Source organism: Etheostoma cragini, chromosome 15 (assembly GCF_013103735.1).
Source record: "Etheostoma cragini isolate CJK2018 chromosome 15, CSU_Ecrag_1.0, whole genome shotgun sequence".
Lineage (NCBI taxonomy): Eukaryota > Metazoa > Chordata > Actinopteri > Perciformes > Percidae > Etheostoma > Etheostoma cragini.
In genome coordinates this window covers 22459438-22473059 of record NC_048421.1, presented here as the reverse complement: position 1 = coordinate 22473059, position 13622 = coordinate 22459438, and the positions used below count along the sequence as shown (strand labels likewise).

Sequence of the window (13622 nt, the reverse complement as noted above, 5' to 3'; positions counted from 1 at the left end):
CACACACACACACACACACACACACACACAAACACACACACACACACACACCCTTGTATTACTGTAGTTGTGGGGATCATCCATTAACTGACTATTAGACCCTACCTTAAAGTTATAATCCGTATTAATTGAGGTTGATTTGGCGACACGTGCGGTTTCTGGAGGGTAACAGTGGACAGAAATGCTAAGAACAGCAGCCCCAAAAAACAGTTTTCTCAGTAATGATTACCATGTCTTGTGTTGTAGATGCTATCCTGCGTTTTGTAACCTGTGAAAGTGACCTAGCAGCAACAGGAACTGTCGGGTTACCATTAACAGGAACACTGGAGTACACGCTGCATCCTCTCCTGTCAATCCCTTGTGTGTGTAGGCTATTGGAATCCAGCGAAGGAACCGCCTCTAACAATTAAAAAAAAAAAAAACTGCTAGAGAGAGAGATAATTGTTGAAAAAATGCTGAACATGAATGGTATCAAAAACAGGGTTTGATTTAATGAAAAGCTCAAGGATTATAACTTTAAACTGGAGCCTAAATTCTGAATGTCCTAAATGTTCTCACTACTTATGACTGAAACTGTTGCTAAAAAATGTAGTTGCGCGCGCACACACACACACACACACACCCACAGTGGATGATTTTCAAATCCAATTGAACCAAATGCTTATTTATGAATCTGTCAATCACTGTAGAACTGTTGCGCCATTTATCAACATTTTATAACTCTATATTAAAAACTACTAAAATGTGGGGATTGGTAAATATTTGGGAATACATAACCTATTTTGGTATTTCATGTAGACGCACTGCTAACTGTTCTACAGTTACTGATTATAGCTGGGCCGTCTCTCACTGGGGGCTCAGACTGAAACAGAGGCTAGGTTTAAGGAGCGTAGGACATAAAGGACCATACCAGTGTTTTGCCTGTTTTCTACAAACCATTTGCCAAAGCAGTCTATAATGTTTAGAATTTTGATTTTGTTTTAACCGTTCACCAGGTAGAAATTCAATTTGTGAGACTTGATATAAGCTCGATTTCAGTTTTCATGTGAACTTTGTTTGATTTATTGTTCATCATAATATTGAGTGGCAGTTCTGAGCAGAACCTGCAAGTATCTGCCATCGTAAATGCAAGTTGACTTTCATACAGTATGGGAATGAATGGAAATCAGTGGAAGCATCAAAGGGTAAAAACTTAGCGGAATAGTTCAAAATTTGGGGGAATCGTGGGTATTTACTTTCTTTCCGAGGGTGAGATGAGAAGGTTGACATCAGTCATTCTGTGTGTTCAGTAGATGGTTAGCTTAGCTTAGCTTAAGCATAAAGACTAAAGCAGGGAAATGGCTAGCCTGGTTATGTCAAATGTTCTGCTCTCTAATTAATTAATTATGAGGGAGAGGGAGTTATGATTTGTTGACAAATAGATGTTAAATGGTAAAATGGTCTAAATGAATGTTAAGGATTTGTGTTACTGTAGAAATTTTCTATAACATGCATAAACACTGGCAAGGGCCTTTATAGGGGACACCTCTTCTAACCCTTTAATTTGGCCGTCTGAACACAACTGAATGTCTACATGAATAACATATGCTGTATGCCACATCCAGTCAGTCAGTAACTATGTCATGGAGCCTTTGAGGGACAAGTCAGTGCTGTGTTCCTGAAGACTACTCATAAAGGTATTTAAAGGTGCTAAGAGCCAATATTATGTGCCAAATCTTAACATGTCACTGTTTTTTATGGATAGAAATAGTGTTAGTGCATCATACTTATTATACAGAGTTGGATGGCTCACTTACATTTCTCATACAAACGCAACTAATGTGTCCCTATGAACCATCTAACGTAGGACACAAAAGAAGTGAAGAGGACTGGAAGCTAGCAAATGAAAAGAAGCGGAAAGAAAATGCACTCTTGTTATGTTCGACCTCAAGAACACACAATGTGTTTTGGTGAGTAACACTAAACCGAAAACTCCACAGGCCACCTTTTAATACAGTTGTCCTTTGCAGTTCCTTAGCTTATTACAAACAGTAGTTACTGATCTATTAATTGGGATTATTCGTTTTTAGAAATGTTCTATTAATACTGTACAATTGGCAGTGTTTCAAGGAAAATGTTCCCCACTAACTATAAGCAACCTACTGATTTAAAACAGGGAAACTATGCTGCCTTCAGTGTCTTCGTGAACGAGGGGAGCCACTTTATTCTACCTACCTACCTATGTTGTAAATGAATCTCACTTTAAATGATTTTACCTAAATATTTCACTCAAATATCGTTTCACACTTACTTCTTACACGCACAGAGTGACCTGGAAAAGATATTATAGTACAGGGAGCACTAAATTAGGTAACAAATGAAAGTTTTGCTCCATTGCACAAATTGTTCACCTAGTGATAATTTCAGTTTATTTGCTTGATTGTGCATATGCATACGAGGTATGAAAATAATTATTTCAAGCTATGATTTTGTCCATTGTTGCCATAGTGAGTGAGCTTTTTTTGTATATTGACATTATTACTTTAAGACACAGTATTTGTGATTTCATACATTGTAAATGTTGTACAGACTGTAGTAACTATTAATGTGCAAGTCATTTGGCTTATTAAAAAAGTCTCTTAGAGAGTTTTCACACCTAACAAAATATGTGTTGTAGATTATAAAAAAGTCAATAATATATAGCACACTTAAATGTGTCATAGCTAATGTATTTAACTGGAATATTAAACCTAATGATAAAACGTTATAGTCGGTCACGTCTCACGTGTGCACTTTTTCACTTGTGTATTGCACATGGAATTCTGGGTACCATGTTATACAAGATGTGTAAATAAAATGCATTGGCTCTGGCTTGACAAAGTCGGCCCTGTTTTTTTTTTGTTTTTTTTGTTCTTATTAAGCCAGGATATTCTATCCAGTTATCCTGGATGAATTTAGCTTTGACTTGGTTGCACAAAACCAGTTTGAATTAAACCCAGCCAATTAACCATGGAGATTTATTCTTTGCGGCTAGCCTGGTCCAGAGCAAGCTAACAGCCAGGCTAAGATTAATCCTGGAGTCTAATGAGTTAAATAAGCTGCCCCTCTGATCCGAAATAAACGTGTTTAACAGTTATTCCGTTGTCTTCTGCATGTGTTCTGCATTATTTCTATTAACATGCATTACTTGTCACTATTGTTGTCACAAGTTTCGATTTAAACCCTACTATTGTAGTTGTTTAGATGGTTAGAAATGATTGCACTGGCACCCAATCAGGAATGTCAGGGCTTTTCCTGGTGGGACGGTAGTATTTCGAGGGCAAAAGGGCCGGTCTAATAATAGTTAGCTGCCTGGTGGCTGCTGCCTGCCAGCAGACCTGTGCTTGCGTCAGTGTCCCCTCTCTCTGTAAAAGTCAAGATGAGCAGCGTGGCGTTCGGGGTCTGTGCAGCGTCAGGTGTATCCGCTCCGTAGATTAAGTGGGACAATGCAGTGATATTCCCAGATGACATTAATGGCAGACTGGTCAGAGACCATTACATCCATGAATTAATTTTCTTGTTGCTTGTCCTCCAATAAATGAGTTTGTGTTACTCCTTAACATGTAGGCCAAATGTTTTTTATTAGGCATTATAGCATTCTTTTGTTTCATAACCTTAATAAGTCTCACATCACCGGCCCAATAACGTGGCCTATATACGTATATAGTGTAGTTTACATTAATCACACAGGAAACACCACAATGCTTTTTAATTTTAATTTTATTTTGGTGCAGTCACTTGTCAGCTTGGAGCAAGAATAAAAAAACATAAATACGTTGTTTTACATATATGCTCACAGTATGTATTGAAGTCACTTCTTTTTCTAGTTTTTGTCCCGTTCTGTATGAATAATAATTGTACATCTCTACATTTCTGCATCAGTAAATCTGTGATTGATACCGTGGTCTATTTAGGAAAGCCGTGAACGTGCAATTATCTCAGCTATCTACCCCTGGCTCGACATAGTTCATCTTCTCATCCTGGCTCGGCAAACGTGCAACCGATTAAGCCGCGATGAACGGCTCACACTAAGTCTAGCTGCGCTTTTTCAGTTATCCTGGATATCTTAATTCTACTTTCATGCAACAGGCCCCTGGGTTGAGACCAGATTGTATATACACATTTGATTTCAATATTTTGCATATCCACATAAAATGCTGATGACACTTAGCCACATACTATATGTGTCCCTGTTGACCTGATTACAATCTGTCTAGGTTTTCCTGGGCTACAAGCAAACCAGGGTGGGCCCTCCTCTAGGCCAGAAGGAGGCAATTGTCTCTGTTAAAGTGTGTGTCTTCAGACAAAAGGTGACTCTGCCTCGTGCTATAACTGACACAGATGAACTGATGATCCAGTCTTGAACTCCATCCCAAATGCAGGGTAGAGCGGTTCAGTGAATGTGGTGTTGAAGGTGTAGAGGTGGATCAGCGTGTCGGCGGAGACTCTGTAGAAGGACAGAACGCCAGCAGGCCAGTCCACATACACTGCTACTCTGCCGGTGTCAAAGGAGAGGTGCATGGGTATGACTGCTCTCCTATTTTTGTGACAGGCGGAGTAATTATTATCACAGCGTAACAGACTCCAGGACTTGTCATTCTGTCCAATCCAGCAGTCGTCATCCTGCCCTTTCCTTTTGATTCCTTTGTATGCCACTCCAATATTAACCCATCCTTTCCAGTCCGCCTCCCAGTAAGAGCGCCTAGTCAAACCGTCTCTACACAGAACCTGCTTCCAGTGGTGAAATCGCTCTGGATGATCGGGGTAAGGCTGCTCCTCTTTCACCTCTGTCACCTTTCTGTTGTCCTCAGACAACATCAGCTTCCTGTTTGCTGTGTTTGGGTCCAGCCGGAGTACATCGGCATCTGACAGAGAGAATAAAACACATAATTATACACCTATTTGATTTGATTCATGTATATGCAGTTTGACAAATGCCTATACAATAATAATAATAGATGTCCGCATCATTACACCAAAAATTGGAATGCTGCTTTGTCATTATGAATCAAAGTAGAGAAGCACACACTTACATTTCCTCAGTCCTGACTTTAATCTCTTCACTCCACTATGTTCCAGGCTGGGGATGGGAAATACAAATTAACGTATTCTCATTTATAATAATACATACATACATATAACCACAAACAGATCCAGGTAAAGGCGCATGTAAGAACCTGGGAGCAGGTATACTGGGACACATAGTTTAGGAACATTGACATTGAAATGTTTAACTGTAATGGCTTTTTCCTTAAATCAGGTCCAAACCCCAAATCCAAGTGCAGGTTGTCAAGTCTAAAACTAACTTCTAGTAACTAGCTTTGATCGGTAAGAATGAGGTCACAGATACAAGCAACATTGATCATTCTTCCTTGTATGGTCTCACTTTTTTACATTTAAATTTAAATTAGACGGTTTTGGTGGTTTGTGTCTCCAGAATGGATGCCTCTTTCTAGGTAGAACTGACTGAAGGGAAACCTTAGAGTAGACTTTCAACATCCTGGGAAGATCACTCCCCTTCTGGCCTGGGGTAGCCAAAAGAAGCATGAGAAAGTCACCAGAGAAAAGGCCTAATGCCACGGTGATTGTGACCAAGACAGGCAAATAAAAAATGGAGGAGCGAGTTGAAATTACCTGTGCCTGGCATTAAGTCTCTCCATACCTGAGCATAGTAAGTTGCAAGCGTGGATCCTCTAGGGCAGCGGAGAGCAGCTTCATGCCTGTCTCTCCTGGATGGTTGTAGCTCAGGTCCAGCTCTCTCAGATGGGAGGGGTTACAGCTCAGAGCTGAGGCCTGGGCAGCACAGCCTTCCTCTGATACCAGACAGCCTGACAGTCTGCCGACATACATGGAAAGCCAGCAAATAGCAACAGATTAGTGGGTTTAGGTGTTTCTAAATCCTAGCTCTATATGCAATTTAGTGTCAGGCATGACATATTGACAAGTTAAACTTTTCTTTTCCTAGATTAAAGAATACTACCTCAGAGTTTCCAGTCTACAGTGTGGACTCGCAAGTCCAGCAGAAAGCAGCTTCACTCCTGAATCCTGCAGATCGTTGTTACTCAGGTCCAGCTCTCTCAGAGTGGAGTTTTGGGCACTGAGAACTGATGCCAGAGCTTCACAGCTTCTCTCTGACAAGTTACAGCCATTCAGTCTGAAAAAAGCACACAGACAAAAAATGTATCTTTTAGTTTATTCTCTGTAAGAATTAATGTATGATTTAATTCTTTTATTTGGAAAGCAGTGCACCTACAGAGCTTTGTTGGAGGCTTTGACCACTGGCAGCAACCTCAGAAGAGCCTCCTCTGAAGCAGAGTATTTCCTTAAGTCAAACACATCCAGGTCTTTTTCTGATGACAGTAAGAAGAAAGCCAGAGCTGACCACTGAGCCGGAGAGAGTTTGTCTGTGGAGAGACTTCCTGAACTCAGGTACTGTTGGATCTCCTCCACTAGAGAATGATCATTGAGCTCGTTCAGACAATGGAACAGGTTGATGCACCTCTCTGGAGATGGATTCTCCCGGATCTTTTCCTTGATGTACCGCGTCTCGTGATTGGTATATGCGCCACATCCTGGCTGTTTCAACAGACCTCGTAGAAGACTGTAATTGGTCTCCAGTGAAAGACCCAGGAGGAAGCGGAGGAACAAATCCAAATGTCCATTTGGACTCTGTAGGGCCTTGTCCACAGCACTCTGGAAGATTTTTTTTTCAGTAGGTGTAAATCTAAATAGCTTAGACCACCAACTGGATCTGGGCTGTGGCTCTGCCAGTAGGTTGACACCGGTGTTGATGAACTGCACGTAGACATACAGAGCAGCCAGGAACTCCTGAAAGCTCAGATGGACAAAGCAGAAGACCTTTTCCTGGTACAGCCCAAACTCCTCTTTAAAGATCTGTGTGAACACCCCTGAGTAGACTGAAGCTGCTGTAATATCGATGTCACACTCTCTCAGGTCGGATTCATAGAAGATTAGGTTGCCTTTCTGCAGCTGCTCAAAAGCCAGTTTCCCTAGAGACATGATGATCTTGCTGGTCTCAGTGTTCCAGAATGGATCTGTCTCAACTCCTCCACGATACTTGACATTCCCTATTTTGGACTCAACCACCAGGAAGCGGATGTACATCTCAGTCAGGGTCTTTGGCAGCTCGTCTCTTGTTTGTGATTCCATTACATCTTCCAGAACTGAAGCGGTGATCCAGCAGAAGACTGGAATGTGGCACATGATGTGTAGGCTTCGTGATGTCTTGATGTGGGAGATTATTCTGCCAGCCTGCTCTTCCTCTCTCAGTCTCTTCTTGAAGTACTCTTCCTTTTGTGGGTCGGTGAACCCTCGGACCTCGGTCACCACGTCAATGCACTCAGGAGGGATCTGATTGGCTGCTGCAGGCCGTGTGGTTATCCAGAGGCGAGCCGTTGGAAGCAGTTTTCCCGTGATGAGGTTTGTCAGAACCACATCCAATGACGCAGACTCTGTAGCATCAGTCAGGATCTCGTTGTTGTGGAAGTCCAGAGGAAGTCGGCACTCATCCAGACCATCAAAGATGAACACAACCTGGAACTTGTCAAAGTTACAGATTCCTGCTTCTTTGGTTTCAGTAAAGAAGTGATGAATAAGTTCCACCAAGCTGTGCTTTTTCCCTTTCAGCACATTGAGCTCTCTGAAGGTGAATGGAAATGTGAACTGGATGTCCTGGTTGGCTTTGTCTTCGGCCCAGTCCAAAATGAACTTATGTGTTAGTACAGTTTTCCCTATGCCAGCCACTCCCTTTGTCAGCACTGTTCTGATTGATTGATGATCTTTGCCAGGCAATGGTTGGAAGATGTCTTCACATTTGATCATAGTTTCTAGGTCCGGTGGTTTCTTGGATGTTGTTTCAATCTGTGTGATCTCATGTTCCTCATTGACCGCTCCACTACCCCCCTCTGCGATGAAGAGCTCTGTGTAAATGTCATTCAGCAGTGTGGGGTTTCCTGCTTTAGCAATTCCCTCAAAAAAACGCTGGAATATCCCTTTTAGGTTTCTTTTGATTTTTTGCTGGCATATAGGACCAACTGCTTCTGAAAGTTAAATAAAATCAATGAGTAAGTGAAAGTAAAACACATCATCCATCTTTATATTGATGATGAAAATCAATATCCCTACAGTCACACTTGATTAACAATCATCATTGGTACGGTAGTTCCATAAGATTAATCGGCCAAGAATTTCCTTGAGTTCTGATATTGAGCAAAAGTGTACAAATACATGTATGTATTGTCCTACATTTAAGGTGTTTTGAGCAAACTAACCACTGTTCTTCTCTGAAAGTAGTATTGGATGTGCCTGATAATTTACAGAATGCCTGGAACTGGACAGTTAAACTATAGTGTGCACTCAATTCAGAAATTATTCTGGATATTATCACTTATGTTCTCCTGAGTTTCCCTCTTCCTCCTCCTCACCATAAACATCAGCATGTTGACATTGCCATTGTAAGGATAGTTAGAATACAGCCTATTTGCAACCATTTCCTCTTTACATCACAGTAAACCTCTTACTGCTCTGCAGAGAGTCGGCCAGCTCCTCCTGCTTGATTCTCCTCAGGAAGTGCAGTGTGATCTTCAGAAGGGCCTCTCTGCTGCTCTTCCTCTGCTCTTCCTCCTCACTGTCCACCATGTCTACCTTCTGCTTCTCATCTTCTGAATCTGGACAGAGAACTCTTTGAAAGAATTTCAGCTCTTCCTTCACAAACGGGATCATGGTCTCTTCAAGCAGCTGCAACACGGAAGAGGTACTTGTGAAACACGGCATCACAACCACTTGCAATGAATCGCTTTTCAGAATGAGGACAACATTATATTGTATTTCATATTATTACTTATTTTTGTAACATAGACAAACCATAAATATGTCCTCCAGATCTGTTTGATGCTTCTGGGCAGGCTCACTACTGGTAGCCTCCAATCCCCCTTGGTCGACTCTAAAAAAAAAATATATATGGATTTTTCTTTCTTTTGTACATGTACTTTAATATGTAATATGCATTTTATACAATATAGGTGGTCCCTGGTCCATTTCTCTCTCAGTTAAGGGGTCCTTGGCTTAAAAAAACTTGACCCCTACTTTACTGGATTATGACTAGTTGATAAGAATAATGATCAATTCATGCTTACCCATTTTCAAATGCATGTTGTTCTTTAAAATCAATCAGGCCGCCCATTGAACAGTCACCCATGGACGCACAGCTGGCCGAGTCGTCTGTCCCATCCTGGATGCTGATTGGCAGGGGAGGAGCACCAAGGAGGGAAATAGCCAATCAACACACCCTTTATATTATCAGTCATACGTTTTTACCGTCATCCCCGGGTGATGGTGATAAAGGAGTAGATAAGTTTAGATGCAACTTTATTGTCTTTGCACAGAGTAGCAGGTACACTGAGACAATGGAATGGAGTCTAGCACAAGTGGAAAAAGTAGTAAAGTGCAGAGCAATGTAAAGAGTAAATATAGAATATATAGAATGTTTAACAAACAGAAGCAATAAACTGACTACCACCAAGGTCCATGAATCAATACATCTGAGCTCCAAATGATCCAATACACACTGGACGAGGGGCCCGCAACTGATTTTACACAAAAAGATCAGTTGTAGTCAAGACCACCTTTGTTGATTCCAAGACAAGTGCAAGACCTGGACTATTTGAGTCCAAGTCAAGACCGACTCCTAAAAGGTTCGAGTCTGAGTCCAGGACAGAAAAGGTCTTATGCATGACAGTATCAAGACAATACTTTTGGGTTTCACGTTCCCTCCAATATTATTGTTCATACATACATAACATAATAAAGACACCTGGACTTATTTATATGGCCATATTTGGCAAGACCAGTGACCGAGACCAGTCCGAGTCCAAATACTAGCGAGTTCGAGACAAGTCCGAAACCATAGAAAAACGGTCTCAAGTCCCGTCTCGAGTACTACAGCCCTGCAAAAAGATCAGTTGTCGTGAGTCGTAAGACTCAATTTGTGAAAACAAAGTGAAGTCAAATTTATTTATACAGCCCCAAATAACAAGACTGCTCATCCTCAGACTCTGGAGTCTAATCTGAAAAAATATCCCTTATGATGTCATGATCCTAAACAAAAAGCCTGAGTTTAAAGACGTACTGTAGACTTTTCAGGCAAGGAGTGTCTAAAAGATGCTGTTGAATTGTATTATGGGAAATGTAGGATTCAGTGTTTTTGAAGATTAGCCCCTTCTAGGGCCTTAAAAGTCCGGCTATCTTGGTGTCTGCTGCATTAATTTGGACCGTTACCATTTTAACAATACATCGTTGTCTTGCAAGCCCTTGAAATATGTGGAAATACAAATTTTGAATCACTGGAATACCACCTTTCATGACTAAAATTATATATGTATGCATTTAAAAAGAGCAGTTTTGGAAAACTACAAGCTTAAGCTTAATTATACAAGACACTATGTATCACAAGAGCAGCAACACTGATAAACTGATATGCTCATTCATTGTTTTGGAAACACTTTGATGCTCATTGAACTAACCTCTTCTTCAGAGAATCACGTCTGTCTTTAAAATCAATCAGGCCCCCCATTGAACGGTCACTCTGCTTGGAGCTGCATGGTACAGGGGAGTCTGGGCTCTCCTGCTGGGTGCTGATTGACAGAGAGGAAGAGGTGAGTGATGGCAGTCTGACTGAGAGTCAGTAAACAACATACTCTATATATTACTAAATATTTTGGATTTTGGGTCAACTGGGCTGAAACTAAAAAATGCTAAACAAAGCAAATAAACTGTCAAAAAAAATCAAATCAAAAGCAAATAAACTTAGACCATAAATTGCTCCAGCAGTGAAAAACTGATTGGGCAGTTAACAATTATATCTCACATATACGTCAATACACGTATATGTGGCCTGCAATCACCACACACTCAGTCCCATCACTACTACAGTCCATGAGAAGGTTGAGACATATTATTTCACACTGAAATGCTCATATTAAGTCAATAGTACAAGTCTTACATGTTTTCCGAGGAAGGGCGCTGCTTTTTAAAATCAATCAGGCCACCTATTGAATGGTCCCCCATGGACGCACAGCTGGCCGAGTCATCTGTCTCATCCTGGATGCTGATTGGCAGGGGAGGAGCACCAAGGAGAGAAACAGCCAATCTGAATATTTTGTTCTCACATAACTCACATTTGCTGCTGTAACACTATAATTTCCCATTTCATTGGGATCAATAACTCTATCTATCCATCTATCTAATTATCAGTCATACATGTTTACCTTTATCCTTAGATGCAACTTTATTGTCTTTGCACAGAGTAGCAGGTATACTGAGACAACAATAAACGGCGATTCTATTGGGCCGGTAACAATTCTGAATCCATAACTACATTTATATTTCGTTAATGGCATGCAATCACCACACAATTTTACTTAGTCCCATCACAATATTTCTTCTGCATTCCACGAGACGATTGATACATATTCTACCACACTGAAATGCTCATATAATAAGTCAATAGTACAAGTCTTACATTTTCTTTGTGTACTTTCTTCAGCATTGATTGTTAAATCCTCACTCAACCGTTATATTTTCTGCACCGTTAATAACATATATACAATTGCGGTGGAGAACTACTGAATCCTTTATTTATTAGCCTGGAAAAATAGATATATTTTGAGTGAAAATACTGAATCGGTCTATAAAATATGCACATTGTGTAAAGATTTCTTGCAGCAAAATGCAGAATGTTTTCTGCTTCCTTGCTGAAAAACCCCTAATTCCCAGCATGAAAAAACAGAAGAGACGATTTCAGTGTCCTCAGTAGGACAGCCCAGGCAAGATATTTACGTCTGTAGTTTTAGGCTTGTCTTAATTTTGATCTTAGATTAGAGTGACTTTTCCTGAGCCTAAAAAATTAAAGGGCCCATTCTATGCTCATTTTCAGGTTAATAATTGTATTTTGAGGTTTTACCAGAATAGGTTTATGTGTACTGTCCTGTTTTCACCCTGTGTGTTTGGGTCTCTGTTTTAGCTACAGAGTGAGACATCTCACTAGTTTTGGGGTTAGGGTCAGTTGGATGTTGGATTGAGGGGATAAGGTGACTGCTCGGTCAGCCATCTTCTTTAGTTTGACAAAAACTTTACCCAGAATTCATTGCAAATTAGTTCTCAAGGAGTCTACTTAGTCATTTTGCATCCCCTTAGGTTGTTTTGCATCTTTTTTTTGTCATTTTGTAGTTGTCTTGCTTCTCTGTGGTTCTATAGATATTTGGAACCGATATTTGGAACCAATATCTAATTACATTGAAAATTTAAAAATAAAAATAAGGATTACAAACTCCAAGACAAAAATTTGTTTAAATGCTATTAGCAATTATTTAATGATTAAGGAATTTTCAACATACTACCCAATAAAAGAGAGTCGGACAGTGTTGTGGGGGGGGGGACATTAAGTCAGCCATTTGTAGTCCTTTTGAGGCGTTTGTAGTGGTTTTGTATAGCCTACAGTATGTCTGTGGTGATTTAGAGTTGTTCTGTTCAGCAACATTGTATGAGTCAGGATCCCTGACCTTATGGGTTCTTGGGCCGCTGCCCAGTAGGCCCCTTAAGCAATCCATCCTCCAACCATATAATATCTGCATATACAAACTAAAATGCAAACTTCAACACAGTGCAAGTGCAAGTTACACATTATTGACTTGTCAAAACAAACTTTGATAGAGGTCCTGACTACAACAATCAAACCATATAACAATAAACTGTGAACTATAAAAATGTCTTTAGCATCAAAGTCCAAACCCACGGACCGTATCAGAGAGTCCAGGAATTACACATCAGGTTGTTTTTCTTACGTATCTATTAACGGACTCATCTGAAGAACAGCTTTTCTGTTACATGTCATCAGATGTATTTCAAACATATGAGAAGAAAAAACATGAACAACAGCCGTTGTTGGATGTGTTTCTATGGTCACCTTACTTTACTTTACAATACCTTTTATAAAATGCCACTTTACATTCATTCGGTACTTTTTCCACATTGTCTGTCGTTTGCCTGTTGTTCCTTTTCTTGCATGGTTTGTTTTTATTGTGGAAAAACAGCTGCTGTAACAAGGGAATTTCCCCATTGTGGGATGAATAAAGTATTATCTAATCTAATGTTTATGTTTGTAATTTTAACAGAACTAACAACGCATTCATCCTTTTACCTGTTTTGTGTTATTACAGTTAATAAGAATGACTCAGTTGAAGACAAAGGTAGTGTAAAATGCTGTCCACAGTACCTTTCCATGTTGAAATGAGCCCGCTGCTGAGACGATAAGTGAAAGTGAATGGGAAAGACAGAGACATCAATCATTAGCAAATCTTTTAGAACTGAAAAGAATGTATAACATATTGGGAAATACAAACAATCTGAGCGAGATCTGAGAAATCAGTGATGCAATGAAACCATTTTGCTGCCAGCAATACTAAAAAATAGACTTTTTCTGGAAGGATAAAAATAAATAGATGAAGAGTTACACTTACTTAAGTTGTTTCCATGAGTGTCTTGGGCGGCAGCAAGGTTCTCTACTGAAAGTGTTGTTCTGAGTAAAG

At 40.2% G+C, this 13622-nt stretch overlaps 2 protein-coding genes across 4 annotated transcripts in view; one reads left to right on the top strand and one right to left on the bottom strand.

The window, feature by feature from the left end:
- Nucleotides 1-203, top strand: part of rab11fip4a (RAB11 family interacting protein 4 (class II) a) — a 28332-nt gene extending 28129 nt beyond the window's left edge. For 2 of the 3 annotated variants that reach the window (XM_034893920.1, XM_034893922.1), the window contains one exon: nt 1-202. This exon is cut by the window's left edge and continues 133 nt beyond it. The gene's annotated coding sequence lies outside the window, so the exon portion shown is untranslated. The other variant, XM_034893921.1, reaches the window with a different exon arrangement.
- A 3841-nt stretch (nt 204-4044) lies between these two features.
- LOC117957854 (NACHT, LRR and PYD domains-containing protein 12-like) lies at nt 4045-11114 on the bottom strand. The gene is made up of 10 exons (XM_034893919.1): nt 11039-11114; nt 10560-10670; nt 9174-9275; nt 8902-8980; nt 8559-8775; nt 6272-8078; nt 5999-6172; nt 5681-5854; nt 5052-5098; nt 4045-4883 (listed from the first exon to the last, which is right to left on the bottom strand). The coding sequence occupies exons 1-10, from the start codon at nt 11101-11103 to the stop codon at nt 4345-4347; spliced, it is 3315 nt and encodes a 1104-aa protein (XP_034749810.1). The 5' UTR covers nt 11104-11114; the 3' UTR covers nt 4045-4344.
- Between the last annotated feature and the right edge of the window lie 2508 nt (nt 11115-13622).

What these genes read in the sequence shown, in the direction of transcription:
- LOC117957854 (XM_034893919.1), bottom strand. Translation starts at nt 11,103, where the DNA reads ATGGGGGACCATTCAATAGGTGGCCTGATTGATTTTAAAAAGCAGCGC. An exon ending in CAACATGCATTTGAAAATGG is followed by an intron (nt 8,981 to 9,173) that starts GTAAGCATGAAT and finishes TTTTTTTTTTAG; the next exon opens with AGTCGACCAAGGGGGATTGG. An exon ending in AAAGTCAGGACTGAGGAAAT is followed by an intron (nt 4,884 to 5,051) that starts GTAAGTGTGTGC and finishes TCTCTCTGTCAG; the next exon opens with ATGCCGATGTACTCCGGCTG.